This window comes from Anomaloglossus baeobatrachus, chromosome 7, assembly GCF_048569485.1.
Source record: "Anomaloglossus baeobatrachus isolate aAnoBae1 chromosome 7, aAnoBae1.hap1, whole genome shotgun sequence".
In the NCBI taxonomy this organism is placed as follows: domain Eukaryota; kingdom Metazoa; phylum Chordata; class Amphibia; order Anura; family Aromobatidae; genus Anomaloglossus; species Anomaloglossus baeobatrachus.
The window spans coordinates 178,279,663-178,302,341 of record NC_134359.1 but is presented as its reverse complement, the minus strand read 5'-3'; the positions used below and the strand labels follow the sequence as shown (position 1 = coordinate 178,302,341).

General features: G+C 49.4%; 1 protein-coding gene across 2 annotated transcripts in view; it reads right to left on the bottom strand.

Annotated features, from left to right (window-relative positions):
* Nucleotides 1-2,226: 2,226 nt before the first annotated feature.
* TRA2B (transformer 2 beta homolog) overlaps nucleotides 2,227-22,679 on the bottom strand; it is a 143,875-nt gene continuing 123,422 nt past the window's right edge. For both annotated transcript variants that reach the window (XM_075317812.1, XM_075317813.1), the window contains exon 9: nucleotides 2,227-3,967. In XM_075317812.1, the coding sequence (XP_075173927.1) occupies nucleotides 3,957-3,967 (11 nt within the window). In that variant the 3' untranslated portion in view covers nucleotides 2,227-3,956. The remainder of the gene's footprint in view (nucleotides 3,968-22,679) is intronic.

Below are 22,679 nucleotides of genomic sequence, written 5' to 3'. Positions count from 1 at the left end.
AGGGGACACAGAGTACCTCACAGTAGCAGGGCCTTGTCCCTGACGATACCCGGCTCCTGTCCAGCAGATTCCCCAGGGGCTGCGGAGGGAGCACGGTCCCAGTGCCTGGAGACCGATTAGGATCCCACTTCACCCAGAGCCCTTAAGGGATGGGGAACGAAAACAGCATGTGGCTCCTGCCTATGTACCCGCAATGGGTACCTCAACCTTAACAGTACCGCCGACCAGAGTGGGGTGAGAAGGGAGCATGCCGGGGGCCCTGTTATGGGCCCTCTTTTCTTCCATCCGATATAGTCAGCAGCTGCTGCTGACTAAATTGTGGAGCTATGCGTGCATGTGTGCCTCCTTCGCACAAAGCATAAAAACAACTGAGGAGCCCGTGATGCACGGGGGGGTGTATAGGCAGAAGGGGAGGGGCTTTACACTTTTAAGTGTAATACTTTGTGTGGCCTCCGGAGGCAGAAGCTATACACCCAATTGTCTGGGTCTCCCAATGGAGCGACAAAGAAAAAGCAGGTAAAAAGCAGGTAAAAAGCAACGTGCGCACATACCCTAACTCCGTGCTCACCACTCCCGGGTCTTCACCTCTGGCCATAAATCTGTCACTCCTCACTGCTCTCCGGAGTCATGCTCTGCTGCTCACTGTGAAAATGCAGGCTGTGGGAAGATGGCTGCTGCTCCACACTCTCCAGCTTCAGGAGATCCAGCAACAACGTGCAGGAGTCAGATAATAGCTCCAGTGGGAATCGCCGCCAGCCTCCAGATGGTGTCTCCTGTCACAGCAGCAGGTCAGCGAGTAAATGGATCAGGTCACCGGGTGTAAATGGCCAGGATAAGATCAGGATTATAGGAGCTCTCTTCCCATGCACCCTCTCTGGTCGGCTACATCGCCACGCCCCCGCCTTTATAAGTGTTTGGTCTAGAATTACCACACTTGTGGCGACTACAAATCCTCCTTTACTCCTGGATTACTATAAAGCATGCACATTTCCAGAAAGAAACTTCACCGCTCCCAGAATTCATCTGCATCTATGAGGTATTTTTACCCAACAGTTTTTTGTTGTTTTTTTTTTTTCTAACTATTGGGCTGTGTAAAGGCAAAATTAAACTCACTTGGTATATGTCAAGGTATCCACAAGTATTGTATTTTTGCAATGAACAGGAAAAAGACCCCTAATTTATTATAACTAGCTGTAGTACCTGGGTGTTGGCCGGGATAGTGTGTGTCCCCCCCCCCCCCCCCGTCTCTTTGCCCACCCCCCGTCTGTCTTTTTCTGTGTCTCTATCCGTCTCCCCACCGACCTCTTATTACCTCACACAGAAGCTCCTTATACTAACCGTTTATTTTGTTCCTATAGCAACCGACAGTTGCTAGTAATAGCCTGTAGCTCCCACCTCCATTCAGTTTAATGGAGGCAGGATTTTGGAGTGTAACTAAAGCACGGGGTTAAATTATCTCCATCAAAACAGTTTGACGTTAACATGGGGCGTCTGTGCAAAATTTCGTGATTGTAAATGGGACGGTGCAAATTCCTTTAGCGGGGACACACACACACACAGCTTTATATATTAGATTTCTCCCAATTAAGGCAATACCCATAATTTGCATCATTTGTTTGGGCACATGGCAGGATGAATGGAATGACAGAGCAAAAGGCTGGGGTCACACTTGCGTATTGCTTCTGCTGTGAGAGCAACAGATGCAATATGCTAATAACCCTCGGCTCAGGCTCTGCTGCGAGTGTGAGCGTCATGTGACTGAGACACGATCTTGCAATCGTGTCACAGCTGTGGAGGAAAGGGAGGAGAGTTAATCTCCCCATCTCCTCCACTGTCACACTGTGCATATATGACATGCACTTGAATGGCATGCGAGTGCAGTCCGATGTTTCTCGCACCAATAGACTTATGGGTGCGAGTGACACGGCCCTCGCAGACAATCGCAGCATGCTGCGACTTTTTCCTCGGTCAGTTTAGGGCTGAGGAAAAACTTGCGGATCTAAGCTGCAGCATTATCTTAAATGGGGCCGAGTGCAATATGAGATTTTCTCACATTGCAATTGTGAGAGTCATATGCAAGTGTGACTTCGGCCTAAGTTTTGGAATAACGGTAACTAGGCGGTCATATTTGCATAACACCCCCCCCATGATAATATAATGGAAACTTCCCAGAACCAACCCTATTTGAGGTTCTAACAGTGTAGCTTCTAAAATAAAGTAACAATATTCAAAAAAAACTAATTTATTTAAAAATCAGCATTACACAAGAAAAGCAACATGTACATTGTGCATTAGAGGCGTGCAGTGTCAAAACTTTAAACTGCCTGGCACACCTGTGATTCCTTTATAGCCTTGCAGGTTTTTTTTTTTGGATCAGAATATATAAAGTACACCCACACGCAACATTGCAAAGCAAAGAACCTTAGACTTGAAAAAGCTTAAACACCACAAAGCTACCTCCCCTCCCCCATCCACCCAATAGCCAGAAGTCTCAGGTGAGGCATTGTATGCAACCGAGGCAAAGGAAAAGTTCATTCACAAAGCTATTGCAGCTAGGGGAGTATCGTTATATATTGCCAAGGCAGACTTTAACCCTGATTTATGAAGAGCGATTTTGTTTTCACTCCAATAATGATAAAATGGTGGGCGCACCATTCATCCAGAGGCACATGCCACTTAATGGATTAGGAAAGGTGGGAAGTGGTGTGGGTCTCATCTTCAGGCCAGGGATTAGAGCAAAATTTATGGCTCAAGAAGGGGTTCTCCATCTTTGGGGACAAGTTTATTTTGCTTAAATGCATGCACTTAGGGCTAAAATAAAAATGTTGGCATTTGGTTTATTTGAAAAATTTACACTGTTCGTCTCATATAGCCACTATTACACAGTCTATTGCTGGCCATAAAATGAGTTATTGAGGTTGGTCACATTACCTTTATAGTCACAGGTGTGTTGGGGACATAATTTTGTGGCACTTATTATATAGGAACGATAGCTCCTTCCCCTGCACTAGTTACTGTAGCTTTCCTCAGCCTGCCCAGATCTCCAGTCCATAAAATGGCTGCTAGTGTAGGAGCATGTGACAAAACCTGTCCTGTCTATTAAACAGAAGTGGTCACATGCTCCTCCATCAGCAGAGGTTTTATGGACTGGAGAGCTGTGCCATCTCTAAGGAAGGAAGCACTAACAAGTGCAGGAGAAGGCGGAGAACCCCTTTTGAGGAACATCACTGCTAGTCGTGAATTTGAGTCACCATGTCCCAGCGCCGCCCACTTGTCAGAGGAGCAAAACATGCAAGAAAATGCTTTTGTGACTTTTCAAAACTTTGTACACCATTTTTTCTGGCATAAAAGCTTTGATGATTTGAGGCCATAGCGCTTTTACATATTTCTTTAAACAAATTGTTCTAGCCAGAAATTTGGCAGCAACAACCCTTCCTTTGAATATGGCCAAATTACAACAGCTGACTAGCATGTCTCAGAGTCTTACATTAACAAGTCATATTTTGAGTTTATTTCTCTAGGTCAGTAAAGTGACTATACTGATGTAGCATCTATTCTCCAACGTAGGCCTCTAATCTAAGGGAGAAAGATTAATGGAGACTACATTTTACAGGGGGGCATTTTTTGTGAAAGTATTTATATATCAGAATCACAGGGGCTTGTGGGAGATGCAGGTTATTTGTAACAATGCCTGAAAAAAGGACAGCATTTAAAAATCTGACATTTTATGGATTCAGAGAAAAAAAAATATAACTACTTGTAACAATAGAAAAAAATAGGGAAGGAAGAAAAAAAAAAAAAAACAAAACAAACAAACACCAAAACAAAAACACATGCACATCTGCCAATTCACAATTTCTACAACAAAATGTCCTTTGCTAAATTGTCAAAACGAGTTAATTGTAGGATGATGCACATCTTCATGTATGAACACGTTTAATTCAACGTTCTTTCCACTAATAACGGCCTAGAATGGGAGAAAAAAAACATTAGTAAAATTCTGTATATCTAGCAAGTTATCTATAGTTTGAGCAAATTAAAAAAAAAAAAAAAAGTTGTTAACGCATGCAGATATACCAAACATTGTGTTTTCATGTACAACACAGATTACTAATAATTCACTCCATTTGTTCAATTTTTAGATGCAGATTACTTAGAGGTCTAATTTTCAGTTTTTATTTAACTCCTTAACGAGCACAGGCAATAAAGTTACATCCTAGCGGTTATAGAGTTCATACCAAACTGCTGCTGCAGGCGGGAATCCGCACACATCTCAGCTGATTTATACAGCCGACATATGTGCCATGGAATTGATATCAGCCTGTGCATTTTAAACACTTAAAAATGGCACTGTCAAAATGAGACAGTGCCATATGAACAGCAATAGCTGTAGATCCGTAGTCACCGCCTGATACTGGAAGTCACGTGACGTGATCACGTGGATCCAGTGGTTGTCATGGTAGCACAGGTTCATGTGATGACCCCTGTAGTTCACATGACTCAGGTCTTGTAAAGAAACAGCTGAGTACTGCTTGTTACAAGAGATGAGCATTTTTCCCGGTCTGAGCGGTGCTGCTCTGATCAGGAGAAATGAATGAGCGATCCGACAGCTAGCTGATCCTTATAGTCCCCTAGGGGACCTAGTAAAAAATATAAAAAAAAAAAAAAAATACACTTAACCCCTTAACGACCGCGGGCCGTAAAATTACGTCCTAAATGACATAATCTTACTGCCCGCGGTCCTCCGGCGGCAGCATGCCGCGATCGGCACACATCTCAGCTGATTTTCACAGCTGAGATGTGTGCCTGCTAGGCACGAGCAGAATCGTTATCTGCTCGTGCCGATTAACCCCTTATAATGGCGCTGTCAATACATGACAGCGCCATTATAAGCGCAATCGCGGTAAAGTTTTACTTACCGCCGAAACCGGAAGTCACGTGACGCGATCACGTGACTCCCGATAGTTGCCATGGTAGTACAGGGTCATGTGATGACTCCTGTACTACACATGAATTGGTTTCACTTTCGCTGTGCCCGGAGCACAGCAAAAGAGAAAGACAGCGTATCTGCTGTTTACAGCCTTCCAGCTGTGATCAGCAGATACTGCAGAGCGATCGGATTGCTGATCGCTATAGCCCCCTAGGGGGACTAGTAAAATAAAAAAAAAAAGTAAAAAAATAAGTTTTAAAAAATTAAAAAAAAACAAAAAAACCTAAAAGTTCAAATCACCCCCCATTCGCCCCATTAAAAATTAAAGGGTTAAAAAAATAAAAAATATACACACATTTGGTATCGCCGCGTTCAGAAACGCCCGATCTATCAAAATATAAAATCAATTAATCTGATCAGTAAACGGCGTAGCGGCAAAAAAATTCCAAACGCCAAAACGACGTTTTTTTGTCGCCACAACTTTTGCGCAAAATGCAATAAGAGGCGATCAAAACGTAGCATCTGCGCAAAAATGGTACCGTTAAAAACGTCAGCTCGAGACGCAAAAAATAAGCCGTCATTGAGCCTAAGATCCCGAAAAATGAGAACGCTACGGGTCACGGAATATGGCGTAAAATGTGCGCCACTTTTTTCGGACAAACTTCCGATTTTTTTTTAACCCCTTATATAAAAGTAAACCTATACATGTTTGGTGTCTACGAACTCGCACTGACCTGAGGCATCACACCCACACATCAGTTTTACCATATAGTGAACACAGTGAATAAAATATCTCAAAAACCATAGTGCTATCGCACTTTTTTTGCAATTTTTCAGCATTTGGAATTTTTTTGCCATTTTCTAGTACATAATATGGTAAAACTGATGGTTTCATTTAAAAGTACAGCTCGTTCCGCAAAAAATGAGCCCTCACATGACCATATTGACTGAAAAATAAAAAAGTTACGTCTCTCAGAAAAAGAATGGCGAAAAAAAAAAACGGAAAGCGAAAAATCGGCCGGTCGTGAAAGGGTTAAAGGTTCAAATCACACTCCCATTGAAAATTAAAGGGTTAAAAAAATATACACATTTGGTATCGCCGTGTTCAGAAATGCCCGATCTATAAAAATATAAAATCAATTAATCTGACCGGTAAACTGCGTAGCAGCATATAGAATTTCCAAACGACAAAATTATGCTTTTTGGTGGCCACAAATTGTGCTAAATGCATTAACAAGCGATAAAAACGTAGCATCTGCGCAAAAATTATACCATTAAAAACGTCAGCTCGAGACAAAAAAATAAGCAGTCACTGAGCCATAGATCCCGAAAAATGAGAACGCTACAGGTTGTGGAAAATGGTGCAAAACATGTGCCACTTTTTATTGGACAAACTTCTGGGTTTTTTTTGTTTTTAACCCCTTAGATAAAAGTAAGCCTATATATGCTTGATCTCTACAAACTTGCACCGACCTCAGGCATTACACTGACATCAGTTTTACCATATAGGGAACACAGTGAATAAAATCTCAAAAAGAATTGTGGGGGCATGGCCTGCTTGCTAATGGCACCGTTCACCTAGCTGCTAAGCTCCAGCCACCTCGACTCCTAGCCGGCTCATTGCGGCTCACCAGTGGCACCAATCTCTCTGCACACGGGGGGGGGGGGGGGGGGGGGGGGGGGGGAAGTGCTGCGGAGGTATCCAGGAACGTGGCATGCCAAGGGGAAAGTCCCAGAAGAAGCCGTCCCCGGCGAAAGTCACAGACTTCTTCTCCAGCACAGGGCGAGGGAAAATGGCGGCGGCGTCCTCCTCCACAGCTTCCTCACGCTCATCCAGGAGGGGATCCACAGCAGGCCCAGACTTGGACACAGATGCTGCAGATATATCGCTTACCAAAGGTACAATGCAGAAACTGCTCAGTGCCCTCCGCTCATCACTGCAGCAGGATTGGAAAGATATGGTGGCTGAGCTGAGGGGAGATATCACTGCCATAGGCAGTCGCACAGCACACATTGAAACTAAAATGGAGGAGCTGACAAAGTCACACAATAGCCTCATTGATGCCAATGCAGGTCTTGGATTTAGAGGACATGTCCCGCCGTAACAACATAAGAATCAGGAATTCCAGAGGCCATACCAGACAAGGGGCTGCAGAGTTTTCTAGGCTCCTTGCTGCAGGAGCTGCTCCCAGACCTGTCCAGAACTGATTTCTTGGTGGACAGAATACACAGAGTCCCTAAGCCTAAATCCCTCAGTGCTGATGTCCCCCGGGACACTTTAGCTCGCCTGCACTTTTACAAGACCAAAGAAGCCCTGCTGCAAGCCCTGAGAAGGAGGCCTCCTCTGAGCAATTCCGGCACCTGTCCATTTTTCCGGATCTGTCTGCAGGAACCCTGGCAAAAAGGAGGGAATTTTCCCCCTATACCAAAATTCTCAGGGATGAAGCTATATCCTATAGATGGGGTTTCCCTGTAAAGATCCTGCTTTTCCGAGCAGGAACCACCCACGTCTGCCATTCCCCACAGCAATTGGCAAGGCTCCTATCCTCATGGAACATTGTAAATCTCCCGGCCAGATCTCCAAGAGCCACAGGATCATCCCAAAGGGATAAAGTGAATGAAGATTGGTCCGTCGCGTGAGTTAAGTGATAGGTTTGAGTCACGGCTGAGACTTAGTTGCTACTTTTAAGGTCCGCTGGTTCTGTTCAACCAGGACCCTGAACCCCCATGGCGGTAAATTTCCACCATACCGCAGGCCCCCTTTTTGGGCTTTTTTCTATGTGGACTGATGCTCCCTACATCAGTAATGTTAGTGATGTTAATGTTGTCAGTGTTCTCTTTCCTGCCTAACCTTCCTTTCTCCCCCCGCAGCTCTAGGCAAGAGACTTTTTTTCATGTACAAAGGTACTGAACTGTATGTCTATAAATGTTAGGGGCCTGAACTCGCCAGCCAAGAGATCCATGTTTTGGCGGGAAGTGGTTAAATCCAAATGTGACGTGATATGTGGTCAAGAGTCTCATCTCCTCCATGGGGACTCGCACAGGTTAAATAATGGTAAATTTCCTTTCATACTGTTGGCTTGTGGGAAAAAAAGAAGGGAATTTTGTTACTTACCGTAAATTCCTTTTCTTCTAGCTCTTATTGGGAGACCCAGACGATTGACGATTGGGGTATAGCTACTGCCCTCCGGAGGCCACACAAAGCACTACACTAAAAAGTGCAAGGCCCCTCCCCTTCTGGCTATACCCCCCCGTGGTATCACGGGTTCTCCAGTTTTAGTGCCAAAGCAAGAAGGAGGAAGCCAATAACTGGTTTAAACAAATTAACTCCGAATAACGTCGGAGAACTGAAAAACCGTTCAACATGAACAACATGTGTACCCGCAAACAACAAAAAAATCCCGAAGGACAACAGGGCGGGTGCTGGGTCTCCCAATAAGAGCTAGAAGAAAAGGAATTTACGGTAAGTAACAAAATTCCCTTCTTCAGCGCTCTATTGGGAGACCCAGACGATTGGGACGTCCAAAAGCTGTCCCTGGGTGGGTAAAGAGATACCTCATGTTAGAGCTGCAAAACAGCCCTCCCCTACGGGGGTGTCACTGCCGCCTGCAGGACTCTTCTACCTAAGCTGGCATCCGCCGAAGCATAGGTATGCACCTGATAATGCTTGGTGAAAGTGTGCAGACTCGACCAGGTAGCTGCCTGGCACACTTGTTGAGCCGAAGCCTGGTGTCGTAATGCCCAGGACGCACCCACGGCTCTGGTTGAGTGGGCTTTTAGCCCTGAAGGAACCGGAAGCCCCGCAGAACGGTAAGCCTCTAGAATTGGTTCTTTGATCCATCGAGCCAGGGTGGCTTTAGAAGCCTGCAACCCCTTGCGCGGACCAGCGACAAGGACAAAAAGTGCATCGGAACGGCGCATGGGCGCCGTGCGGGAAATGTAGATTCTGAGTGCTCTCACCAGATCTAGCAAACGTAAGTCCTTTTCATACCGGTGAACCGGATGAGGACAAAAGGAAGGCAAGGATATATCCTGATTAAGATGAAACGAGGATACGACCTTAGGGAGAAACTCCGGAATGGGGCGCAGCACTACCTTGTCCTGGTGGAACACCAGGAAGGGAGCCTTGGATGACAGAGCTGCCAGCTCCGACACTCGCCGAAGCGATGTGATCGCAACAAGAAACGCCACTTTCTGTGACAGGCGAGAAAAGGAAACTTCCTTCAGAGGCTCGAAAGGCGGCTTCTGGAGAGCAACTAGTACCCTGTTCAGATCCCATGGATCTAACGGCCGCCTGTACGGGGGCACAATATGACAGACCCCCTGCAGGAACGTGCGCACCTTAGGAAGACGTGCTAGACGCTTCTGAAAAAACACGGATAGTGCCGAGACTTGCCCTTTAAGGGAGCTGAGCGACAAGCCCTTTTCCAACCCCGATTGCAGGAAGGAAAGAAAGGTAGGCAATGCAAATGGCCAAGGGGATACTCTCTGTGCAGAGCACCAGGATAAGAAAATCTTCCACGTTCTGTGGTAGATCTTAGCAGACGTGGGCTTCCTAGCTTGTCTCATTGTGGCTACGACTCCTTGAGATAATCCTGCGGACGCTAGGATCCAGGACTCAATGGCCACACAGTCAGGTTCAGGGCCGCAGAATTCTGATGGAAAAACGGCCCTTGGGACAGTACGTCTGGTCGGTCTGGCAGTGACCACGGTCGACCGACCGTGAGATGCCACAGATCCGGATACCACGATCTCCTCGGCCAGTCTGGGGCGACGAGTATGACGCGGCTGCAATCGGATCTGATCTTGCGTAACACTCTGGGCAAGAGTGCCAGAGGTGGGAAGACGTATGGGAGCCGGAACTGCGACCAATCTTGAACTAATGCGTCTGCCGCCAGAGCTCTTTGATCGCGCGACCTCGCCATGAATGCCGGGACCTTGTTGTTGTGCCGGGACGCCATTAGGTCGACGTCCGGCACTCCCCATCGGCGACAGATTTCCTGAAACACGTCCGGGTGAAGGGACCACTCCCCTGCGTCCATGCCCTGGCGACTGAGGAAGTCTGCTTCCCAATTTTCTACGCCTGGGATGTGAACCGCGGATATGGTGGAGGCTGTGTCCTCCACCCACATTAGAATGCGCCGGACTTCTTGGAATGCTTGCCGACTGCGCGTCCCTCCTTGGTGATTGATGTATGCCACCGCTGTGGAGTTGTCCGACTGGATTCGGATCTGCTTTCCTTCCAGCCACTGTTGGAAGGCCAGTAGGGCAAGATACACTGCCCTGATTTCCAGAACATTGATCTGAAGGGTGGACTCCTGCGGAGTCCACGTCCCCTGGGCCCTGTGGTGGAGAAACACTGCTCCCCACCCTGACAGACTCGCATCTGTCGTGACCACTGCCCAGGATGGGGGCAGGAAGGATCTTCCCTGAGACAATGAGGTGGGAAGGAGCCACCATTGTAGAGAGTCCTTGGCCGTCTGGGAAAGAGAGACTTTCCTGTCCAGGGACGTTGACTTCCCGTCCCATTGGCGGAGAATGTCCCATTGAAGTGGGCGCAGATGAAACTGCGCAAAGGGAACTGCTTCCATGGCTGCCACCATCTTCCCGAGGAAGTGCATGAGGCGCCGCAAGGGGTGCGACTGGCCTTGAAGGAGGGATTGCACCCCTGTCTGTAGGGACCGCTGCTTGTTCAGCGGAAGCTTCACTCTCGCTGCTCGAGTATGAAACTCCATGCCAAGATACGTTAGCGACTGTGACGGAGACAGATTAGACTTTGGAAAGTTGATGATCCATCCGAACGTCTGTAGAGTCTCCAGCGTAGCCTGTAGACTGAGTTGGCATGCCTCTTGAGAGGGTGCCTTGACAAGTAGATCGTCTAGGTAAGGGATCACCGAGTGTCCCTGAGAGTGCAAGACTGCTACCACCGCCGCCATGACCTTGGTGAAGACCCGGGGGGCTGTCGCCAGACCGAATGGCAGAGCTACGAACTGAAGATGGTCGTTTCCCATCACAAAACGTAGAAAACGTTGATGTTCTGTAGCAATTGGCACGTGGAGATAAGCATCTTTGATGTCTATTGAGGCAAGGAAGTCTCCTTGAGACATTGAGGCAACGACAGAGCGGAGGGTTTCCATCCGGAACCGTCTGGCGTGCACATGTTTGTTGAGCAGCTTTAGATCCAGAACAGGACGGAACGAGCCGTCCTTTTTTGGAACCACAAAGAGATTGGAGTAAAACCCTCGCCCTTGTTCCTGAGGCGGTACAGGAACCACTACTCCTTCCGCTCTTAGGGAGTCCACCGCCTGCAGCAGGGCATCTGCTCGGTCTGGATGTGGGGAGGTTCTGAAGAACCGAGCTGGAGGACGAGAACTGAACTCGATTCTGTACCCGCGAGACAAAATGTTTGTCACCCACCGGTCTTTGACCTGTGACGTCCAAATGTCGGAAAAGCGGGAGAGCCTGCCCCCAACCGGAGATGCGGAGGGGGGGGCTGGAAGTCATGAGGTAGCCGCTTTGGAAGCGGTTCCTCCATTTGGTTTCTTGGGGCGTGCGTGAGCCCGCCAGGAATCTGAGACTCTTTGCGTCCTCTGAGTCCCTTTGGACGAGGAGAATTGTGTCTTGCCCGAACCTCGAAAGGACTGAAACCTCTGCTGCCATTTTTTCTGCTGAGGTTTGCTTGATCTGGGCTGGGGTAAGGAAGAGTCTTTACCCTTGGACTGTTTAATGATGTCAGCCAATGGCTCGCCAAACAGTCTATCTCTAGATAAAGGCAAGCTGGTTAAACATTTTTTGGAACCAGCATCTGCTTTCCAGTCCTTTAACCACAAGGCTCTGCGCAAAACTACCGAATTGGCGGACGCCATTGAGGTGCGGCTGGTAGATTCTAGGACCGCATTGATAGCGTAAGACGCAAACGCAGACATCTGCGAGGTAAGGGACGCCACTTGCGGCGCCGCTGGATGTATGATAGCATCCACTTTTGCTAAACCAGCTGAAATAGCTTGGAGTGCCCATACGGCTGCGAATGCTGGAGCAAACGACGCGCCGATAGCTTCATAGACAGATTTTAACCAAAGGTCCATCTGTCTGTCATTGGCATCCTTAAGTGAAGCGCCATCCTCCACTGCAACTATGGATCTAGCTGCAAGTTTGGAAATCGGGGGGTCTACTTTTGGACACTGGGTCCAGCGCTTGACCACATCAGGGGGGAAAGGAAAACGTGTATCCTTAGAACGTTTAGAGAAACGCCTTTCTGGATGAGCGTCGTGTTTCTGGATTGATTCTCTGAAGTCAGAGTGATCCAAGAAAGCACTCAATTTACGCTTGGGATAGAGGAAACGAAACTTCTCCTGCTCTGCAGCTGCCTCCTCTGCAGAAGGAGCTGGGGGAGAAATATCCAACAGTCTATTGATGGCTGAGATAAGATCGTTTACCATGGCGTCCCCATCCGGGGTATCCAGATTGAGAGGGGTTCCAGGATAAGACTCCTGATCACTCTCTTCAGACGCATCACAGGGCGACTGATTGCGCTGAGACCCTGAGCAGTGTGATGACGTTGAGGGTCTTTCCCAGCGAGCTCGCTTAGGGTGGCTGGGGCTATCATCTGAGTCATAATACTCAGCCTGGGAAGCCGGGGACCCCCTTGCAGTCTGGACTAATTCCAACTGAGGGGGATTAGAGGACAGAGACCTCGCCGTGTCCATAGACTGAGCCCCAGACATGGATTGCAAAGTTTCAAGGATCTTTGCCATAGTCACAGACATTCCATCAGCAAAAACTGCAAAGTCTGTCCCTGACACCGGGGCAGGACTTACAAGCGTCTCAGCCTGGGTCACTACCCCTCCGGACTCCGGCTGGCGAAGCAGCACCGGATCTGAGCATTGCACACAATGGGGGTCTTTGGAACCTGCTGGTAGAGCAGCCCCACATGCAGCACACGCAGTGTACACAGCCCTAGCCTTGGCAGCCTTGCGTTTTGTGGATGACATGTTGCTGCCTCCTCAGAGCGATCTGGGGTCTAGCCAGGAAGCGACCTCACAGTGCAAGAAATAAAGAAATATATATATCTGGTGACACAGTACACCAATACACACTGAGGCACTAGAGGGGCCAGCTGAAATGCCGCTTACCGCCCGCTTAAGAGCGGGTGTGTGTTCTCCAAAAGCCCCCTAGTCCAGGTCTCCCAGAGCCTTGCGTCCTTCCTCCAGCCAGACTGCATGTAATGGCTGCCGGCGTCCTGGGAGAGGAGGGGGGGCGGGCCCTGGGCGTTCCTGACTAAGAGCGGGAAGCCTGCTTCCCTCTGTGCCTAGTGAGAGGGCTGGAGCATGTAAATCAGGCTCCAGCCCTCGTCGCTGCTGCGAAACAGCGTCTCTCCCCTACCCTGATTGACAGGGTGGGGGCGGGAACGAAGCGGAGCTAGGCCGCAAAAGCCGGGGACTGGATTTATAAACGCCGCCGCCGTAAAAGCGCGGTCGGCGTGTCCCCGTCGCACCACAAGTCACAGCAGCGCCGCCCGGTCCAGTGGGGGTCGGCGCTGCGTTCCCACAACACAAAGTCCCCCAGTAAACTGTAGGAACACTAACTCCAACGTTACGGTCCCCGGCGCACTACAACACCCAGCCAGCCCGGAGTGTGTCTGTGCCTGCCGGGGACACAGAGTACCTGTATGATGCAGGGCCATGTCCCTGATTGTACTCCTGCTCCGTATCCATCAGGTTCAACTGGGTCTGTGGATGGAGCCCGGCGTCAGAGCTTAGAGGCCGGCAGGATCCCACTTCCACAGAGCCCTACAGGGGGATGTGGAAGGAAAACAGCATGTGGGGCTCCAGCCCCTGTACCAGCAATAGGTACCTCAACCTTACAACACCATCCACGGGTGAGAAGGGAGCATGCTGGGGGCCCTATATGGGCCCTCTTTTCTTCCATCCGAAATAGTCAGCAGCTACTGCTGACTAAAATCTGTGGAGCTATGCGTGGATGTCTGACCTCCTTCGCACAAAGCTTGAAAACTGGAGAACCCGTGATACCACGGGGGGGGTATAGCCAGAAGGGGAGGGGCCTTGCACTTTTTAGTGTAGTGCTTTGTGTGGCCTCCGGAGGGCAGTAGCTATACCCCAATCGTCAATCGTCTGGGTCTCCCAATAGAGCGCTGAAGAAAAAAAAAGGCTGGAGTATTCATTTGTGTAAAAAATACTGTTGCGTTCACACTATATTCACAACATTTAGACCCTGAAGGTAGATACGCCATTATTAATTGCTCCATAAATGGATCCAAGTATACTATTGCAACCGTTTACGCCCCCAACTCTGGTCAGATCAGCTTTTTGAGGAGGTTTCTTTCCAAGCTGTCATCCGTTACAGAGGGTAAGCAAATAATCTGCGGGGATTTTAACATGTTAATGTCCAGCACTCTGGATTGCTCCAATACTGCTGTAAAGAGGAAGGAGATGAGCACAATAATTTCAGAAAGGCATCTCCATGATATATGGAGATACCAACATGCAAACGAGAGGGACTACACATTCTTCTCATCTCTGTTCACCTCATACAGCAGATTGGACTACTTTCTGGTTGAAAGCTCACTTATTATGGATTGCTCAGATTCAAAAATTGGACTTATAGCTTGGTCGGACCATGCCCCCATATACCTGACAGTCCAGGAGCAAAACCGCGCGCCTGTTTTTACCCGGTGGCGCATGAATGACTCCCTCCTAACCTGTAGACAAATCTCTGAGGAGTTGCAGGCCGACCTCGCAGAGTTGTTTAAATTTAATGACAACAAACAAGGAGGTGACAGAGGAAACGCTATGGTCTGCACACAAGGCCTTTATTAGGGGGGGGTCATTCATCAAAATTGTCACTAGGGAGAAGAAGAGGCGTCAGGCAACTTCCAAAGCTCTACTGTCCCACATAGCGCTTTTAGAAGCCCACAATAAATCTGCCCCAAACTTGTCGACATCTGACGAACTCAGGAAACTAAGAACACCGCTCCGCCAATTGTTGATGGTAGACTATGAGAAAAACTTAAGATCCCTCAAACAGCGGTACTATATGATGGGTGACAGGGCGGGTGCCTTACTAGCCAGGAGGGTTAAAAAACGAGAATTGCAAAATAAAATTGAATACCTCGTGACGGGTTCTAATGCCACAATACGCAACCCAACGGAAATAGCCAATGCATTCACTGATTTTTACCAGTCTCTCTACAACCTTAAAAATGACCCCACTGCCCCAAAGCCTACCCAAACGGCAATTAATTCCTTCTTAAACAATATTAATCTTCCTCGGTTATCTACAGTACAGCTAGAGCAACTAAATTCCCCTTTCTCTCTGAAAGAGGTTCGCCAGGCGGTGATCACAGCCAAAAGAAATTCAGCTCCAGGCCCAGACGGCCTCACTAACTCCTATTATAGGCAATTCACTGAAACCTTGTCTCCATTTCTCCTGAGACTTTTCTCCTCTTGGAGAACCACAGCAGATATTTCACCAAATAATCTACAGGCCATTCTAACTACCCTAATTGTACGCCAAAATAATCTCAGCTAGAATACATAAAGTCCTTCAATCACTGATTTCCCTGGATCAAGTGGGGTTTGTGGCGGAGAGGCAGGCTAAAGATGGGACGAGACGTATGCTGGACCTGATTGCGGTGGCTGAGGGGAGAAAAATCCCCATTGTATTCCTGTCCCTGGACGCAGAGAAGGCGTTTGACAGGGTGCACTGGGGATATCTGAAATCTGTACTGGCCAAGTTTGGATTTGAAGGCCCCATACTTACCGCCATAATGGCGCTATACTCTAACCCTAATGCCAAAGTTCTGGCATCCGGATTTATATCTCGGAGTTTTGAATTAACCAATGGGACACGCCAGGGGTGTCCGCTCTCCCCTATCATCTATGCCCTTGCTATAGAGCCTCTGGTGCAGACTATCCATGAATGCCCTCGGATCTCGGGGATTCGAGTGGGGAGTACAAACCATGTGATCAGTCTATATGCGGATGATGTGATTTTATCTTGCACTAAAGTAGAGGTGTCCCTAAAACACGTAATGGAGATCCTGTCCTCCTTCGCTCAAGTCTCGTAGTACAAGCTTAATATTACCAAGTCCTTAATTTTTCCGCTCTTCCTGCCCGCCTCAACTAGAGCCACTCTCTCATCTTTACCCTTTCAAATGGGAAGACGAGGGTATCCCCTACCTGGGTATTATACTGGCCCCGCTACACTCCGTGATCCGGAAAAATCTGCTGACCCTGCACACCTCACTGGATAGAGAGCTTACTCGACTTTCTCTTCTCCCGCTCTTGGGTGGCGAGAATGCAGACCTTTAAAATGATCTGCCTTCCAAAAATTATCTACTTACTTCGGTGCCTGCCCCTAACAATTCCGCAACAGTATCTCACCAAAATTCATTCGCTAATAAGTAAATTTATATGGGCTGGGAAAAACCCTAGAATAGCCCTGAGATGTATGCATGCCCCGTTAAGTGGTGGAGGAATGGGTATTCCTAATATTCTAACATATCACAGAGCCGCTGTCCTGGAACCGGCTCGAGATTGGTGGAGGAACGATTCAGACTTAAGATGGTTACAGATTGAGTACACCTGGGCACAGGTCAACTCCCCTAAACAATTCATAGACTCCCTGCTCCTAACCCCTTCGCCCCCCGGCGATCTTCTACCCACCACAGCAGCTCTACAGAAAGCTTGGTCCTTGTGGAGCAAGCCAGTGTCACATGCTTTAGGTCCCAGCATTCCCCTCAGATCGCTAGAAGCCTTCATTCCGAACTTGAATCTTGCTGCCTGGACACGTGGAGGTCCAATCACCCTAGCAGTTTTTTCAAATACGTCACTTTCTTCAGTCTGCTCCTCATCTCCCGGCTCCCACGACAGCCGACCACGCCTCAATTAAAAAAATTCCTTCAAAATAGCAAAATCAAAAGGCCTTTCATATATCCATAATATGCTAAACTCCCCACAACCAGACAAACAAATTGCCGTATATGCTCAAATGGGAAAAAGATCTAGCTTCTCCGCTTTCGTCGCAAGAATGGTTCGCGGCCTCAAAATGGATCCACAAATTTTCTTCTTGTCTCAATCATATAGAGCAATTAAAAAAGGTTCATCTGAGGTGGTACAACTCCCCTTCTAAACTGGCTTCTTTTTCCACACATAGGTCACCATTGTGCTGGAGGGTCTGCAACCACAGGGGCACATTGTGTCATATGTGGTGGTTTTGCCCTAAGTTATCTAACTTCTGGCAGGAGGTGTTCAATCTAATCCAAGAGGTTACTAGTCTCCGCCTTTTCCAAAACCCAACCTTAGCGGTGCTACACATTGGATTAGATGAGATCCCGGATCTTTTAAAAAAACATTTCTCACATTCTCATAGCCGGCAGGTACTGTGTGGCATACAAGTGGAGGTCGGTGAGCCCCCCTACAAAAAGAGAACTAATTGAGAGGATCAACCTACACTGGCTATACGAAACCAACTTGGCCCCTAACCTAGAGAAGAGAACGGTGAGACTTAAACAATGGCACCCGTGGGCCACTTCCCTTTATGCAACGGCCCTCCCCCAGATACAGACACCTACACCATAAATAGTTTATGCCTAAGAATGCCATGTAGAGGTGCTTCCCCCCCCCCCTCCCTGCTCAAGTTGTTGTTGTAAGGGGTATTTAATGTCCCAGATTGATATTCTGATAATGGCTCGAGGCTATTCCACCTCTTGCTACTCACTGCTCCTGTTCTTGATGTTGTTGTATGAGAAGTTTGTATTTTTCTGAAAACTCAATAAAAACCTTTATGATAAAAAAAAAAAAAAAAACCCACACACAACAATTGTGCAATTACACTTTTCTTCAATTTTTCCACATTTGGAATTTGCAGTTTTCCAGTACACTATATGTTAAAACTCCTGGTTTCATTTAAAAGTACAATTCGTCCCGCAAAAAAACAAGCCCTCATATGACCATATTGCTGCCCGTCCCCTCCCCCGTCGCCCCCCGTGATGTGTGCCCCCTCCCCCGTCGCCCCCCGTGGTGTGCCCCCTCCCCCGTCGCCCCCCGTGGTGTGCCCCCTCCCCCGTCGCCCCCGTGGTGTGCCCCCTCCCCCGTTGCCCCCCGTGGTGTGCCCCCTCCCCCGTTGCCCCCCGTGATGTGTGCCCCCTCCCCCGTCGCCCCCCGTGATGTGTGCCCCCTCCCCCGTCGCCCCCCGTGATGTGTGCCCCCTCCCCCGTCGCCCCCCGTGATGTGTGCCCCCTCCCCCGTCGCCCCCCGTGATGTGTGCTCCCTCCCCCGTCGCCCCCCGTGATGTGTGCTCCCTCCCCCGTCGCCCCCCGTGATGTGTGCTCCCTCCCCCGTCGCCCCCCGTGATGTGCCCCCTCCCCCCCGTGATGTGCCCCCTCCCCCCCCGTGATGTGTGCCCCCTCCCCCGTCGCCCCCCGTGATGTGTGCCCCCTCCCCCGTCGCCCCCCCGTGATGTGTGCTCCCTCCCCCGTCGCCCCCCGTGATGTGTGCTCCCTCCCCCGTCGCCCCCCGTGATGTGTGCTCCCTCCCCCGTCGCCCCCGTGATGTGTGCTCCCTCCCCCGTCGCCCCCCCGTGATGTGTGCTCCCTCCCCCGTCGCCCCCCGTGATGTGTGCTCCCTCCCCCGTCGCCCCCGTGCTCTGCTCACCTGTCTCCCCTGTGATCTGCGCTGCCTCTCCCACCTCTCACCCTCCCCGATCTGCTGCCTCCTTCATCTCCTGTGATCCTGCTGCCTAGATCCATCCTGTAGGGTAACTATCCCCAATCTTACCTCCCACTCCCCTTCCCTCCCATCCCCCCCTTCCCCCCCATCCTCTGCCGCTCCTGCATCCACTGCACCCTCTCCCATCTGCCCCCACCCTATCCCAGCCGCCGCCGTCTCACACTCACAGATGCTCCCTTTATATGCCGCCGCCCCGCCATCTGCCGCAGTTCTGATCCATCCTGTAAGTATTCTTCGTGGCTCTTTTCTATCTCCAATCGCATCTCCCACTCCCTCTCCTCCCCCACCTGCTTGCCGCCACGTGCTGATCAGCTACGTGATTGGCTGATCAGGTACGTAATTGTTGCTCTAGTTTTTGCTTTTTTGTGCACCCCAAATAAAAAAAAACAAAAAACACAAAACTTGAACAATTAGGTACCTGATCAGCAATCGTCCTGCAGTCTTACTTGACTTTGGACAGGACTTCTTTTTTCCATCCCACCTAGTACCCCCCCCCCCCTTTTTTGCAGACCATTTGTGCAAGCGCCCTATTTTTTTTTCTATGCCATGGGGGTCTAGTTTCCAAAATGGGGTCACATGTGGGGGAGCTCTACTGTTTCGGCACCTCAGGAAGTCTCCAAACACAACATGGAATACGCTAATTATCCCAGACAATTTTGCGTTAGAAACGTCAAATGACGCTCCTTGCATTCTGAGCCCTGCTGTGTGTCCAAACATTTGATTTCCACCACATATGAGGTGTCTGTGTACTTAGGAGAAATTGCACAATACATTTTATGGTGTAATTTTTCCTGATACCCTTGTGAAAAAAAAGCTACCTGGTTGAAGTAACAATTTTGTGGTAAAAAAAGATTTTCACGGCTCAACTATTAACTTTTGTGAAGCCCCCAGAGGTTTAAAGTGCACAATAAACATCTAGATAAATTCCATGAGGTGTCTAGTTTCCAAAATGGGGTCACATGTGGGGGAGCTCCACTGTTTCGGCACCTCGGGGGCTCTCCAAACGCAACATGGTGCGGCTAACGATTCTAGCTAATTTTCTGTTCAAAAAGTCAAATAACGCTGCTTCCCTTCCGAGTCCTGCCGTGCGCCCAAACAGTGGTTTTTCGCCACATGAGGTATTTGCGTGCTCAGAAGAAATTGCCCAACAAATTTTGGGTTCATTTAATCCTGCTACCCTTGTGAATATGCAATATTTGATACTAAATTAACATTTTTGTTGCAAAAGAAGGGAATTTTGTTTACTTACCGTAAATTCCTTTTCTTCTAGCTCCAATTGGGAGACCCAGACAATTGGGTGTATAGCTACTGCCTCCGGAGGCCACACAAAGTACTACACTTAAAAGTGTAAGGCCCCTCCCCTTCTGGCTATACACCCCCCCGTGGGATCACGGGCTCCTCAGTTTTAGTGCAAAAGCAAGAAGGAGGAAAGCCAATAACTGTTTTAAATACAAATTCAACCCGAGAAACAACCTCGGAGAACTGAACTGTTCAACATGAATAACATGTGCACCCGAAAAAAACAAACTTCCTAAGAAAACAGGGCGGGTGCTGGGTCTCCCAATTGGAGCTAGAAGAAAAGGAATTTACGGTAAGTAACAAAATTCCCTTCTTCTTTGTCGCTCCTAATTGGGAGACCCAGACAATTGGGACGTCTAAAAGCAGTCCCTGGGTGGGTAAAAGAATACCTCGTGATAGGGCCGTTAAACAGCCCTTTCCTACAGGTGAGCCACCGCCGCCTGAAGGACTTGTCTACCTAGGCCGGCATCCGCCGAAGCGTAGGTATGCACCTGATAATGCTTGGTAAAAGTGTGCAGACTCGACCAGGTAGCCGCCCGGCACACCTGCTGAGCCGTAGCCAGGTGCCGTAATGCCCAGGACGCACCCACGGCTCTGGTAGAATGGGCCTTCAGTCCTGATGGAATCGGAAGCCCAGCAGAACGGTAGGTGTGAAGAATTTGTTCCTTGATCCAACGCGCAAGGGTGGATTTGGAAGCTTGCGACCCTTTACGCTGACCAGCGACAAGGACAAAGAGTGCATCCGAGCGGCGCAGAGGCGCCGTGCTGGAAATGTAGATCCTGAGTGCTCTCACCAGATCCAATAAATGCAAACCTTTTTCAAATTGGTGAACTGGATGCGGACACAAAGACGGTAAAGTGATATCTTGATTGAGATGAAAGGAAGATACCACCTTGGGAAGAAATTCTGGAATTGGACGCAGAACTACCTTGTCCTGGTGAAACACCAGGAATGGAGATCTGCATGATAACGCCGCCAGCTCGGACACTCTCCGAAGAGACGTGACCGCCACTAGAAAGGCCACTTTCTGTGAAAGACGAGAAAGGGAAACCTCCTTCATAGGCTCGAAAGGCGGCTTTTGGAGAGCAATTAGAACCTTGTTCAGGTCCCAGGGCTCCAATGGCCGCTTGTAAGGGGGGACGATATGACAAACCCCTTGCAGGAACGTGCGTACCTGAGGAAGTCGCGCCAGGCGTTTCTGAAAAAATACGGATAGCGCGGAGACTTGACCCTTAAGGGAGCCAAGCGACAAACCTTTTTCCAACCCAGACTGCAGGAAGGAAAGAAAAGTAGGCAATGCAAAAGGCCAGGGAGAAACTCCCTGAGCAGAGCACCAAGATAGGAATATCCTCCACGTCCTGTGGTAGATCTTGGCGGAGGATGGCTTCCTAGCCTGTCACATGGTGGCAACCACTTCATGAGATAAACCTGAGGCCGCTAGGATCCAGGACTCAATGGCCACACAGTCAGGTTCAGGGCCGCAGAATTCAGATGGAAAAACGGCCCTTGAGACAGCAAGTCTGGACGGTCTGGTAGTGCCCACGGATGGCCTACCGTGAGGTGCCACAGATCCGGGTACCACGACCTCCTTGGCCAGTCTGGAGCGACGAGAATGGCGCGGCGGCAGTCGGACCTGATTTTGCGGAGCACTCTGGGCAACAATGCCAGAGGTGGGAACACATACGGTAGCCGGAACTGCGACCAATCTTGAACTAAGGCGTCTGCCGCCAGAGCTCGGTGATCGTGAGACCGTGCCATGAAAACCGGGACCTTGTTGTTGTGCCGTGACGCCATCAGGTCGACGTCCGGCATCCCCCAGCGGCGACAGATCTCCTGAAACACGTCCGGGTGAAGAGACCATTCCCCTGCGTCCATGCCCTGGCGACTGAGAAAGTCTGCTTCCCAGTTTTCTACGCCTGGGATGTGAACTGCGGATATGGTGGATGCCGTGTCTTCCACCCACGTCAGAATCCGCCGGACTTCCTGGAAGGCTTGCCGACTGCGTGTTCCCCCTTGGTGGTTGATGTATGCCACCGCTGTGGAGTTGTCCGACTGAATTCGGATCTGCTTGCCTTCCAGCCACTGTTGGAAGGCTTGTAGGGCAAGATAGACTGCTCTGATCTCCAGAACATTGATCTGAAGGGTGGACTCTTTCCGAGTCCACGTACCTTGAGCCCTGTGGTGGAGAAACACTGTTCCCCACCCTGATAGACTCGCATCTGTCGTGACCACCGCCCAGGATGGGGGTAGGAACGACTTTCCTTTTGACAATGAGGTGGGAAGAAGCCACCACCGGAGAGATTCCTTGGCTGCCTGAGAGAGGGAGACCACCCTGTCGAGGGACGTCGACTTCCCGTCCCATTGGCGGAGAATGTCCCATTGTAGTGGACGCAGATGAAACTGCGCAAAAGGAACTGCTTCCATTGCTGCTACCATCTTCCCTAGGAAGTGCATGAGGCGCCTCAAGGGGTGCGACTGGCCCTGAAGGAGAGATTGCACCCCTATCTGTAGCGAGCACTGTTTGTCCAGTGGAAGTTTCACTATCGCTGAGAGAGTATGAAACTCCATGCCAAGATATGTTAGTGATTGGGTCGGGGTTAGATTTGACTTTGAAAAGTTGATAATCCACCCGAAACTCTGGAGAGTCTTCAGTGCCACGTTCAGGCTGTGTTGGCATGCCTCTTGAGAGGGTGCCTTGATA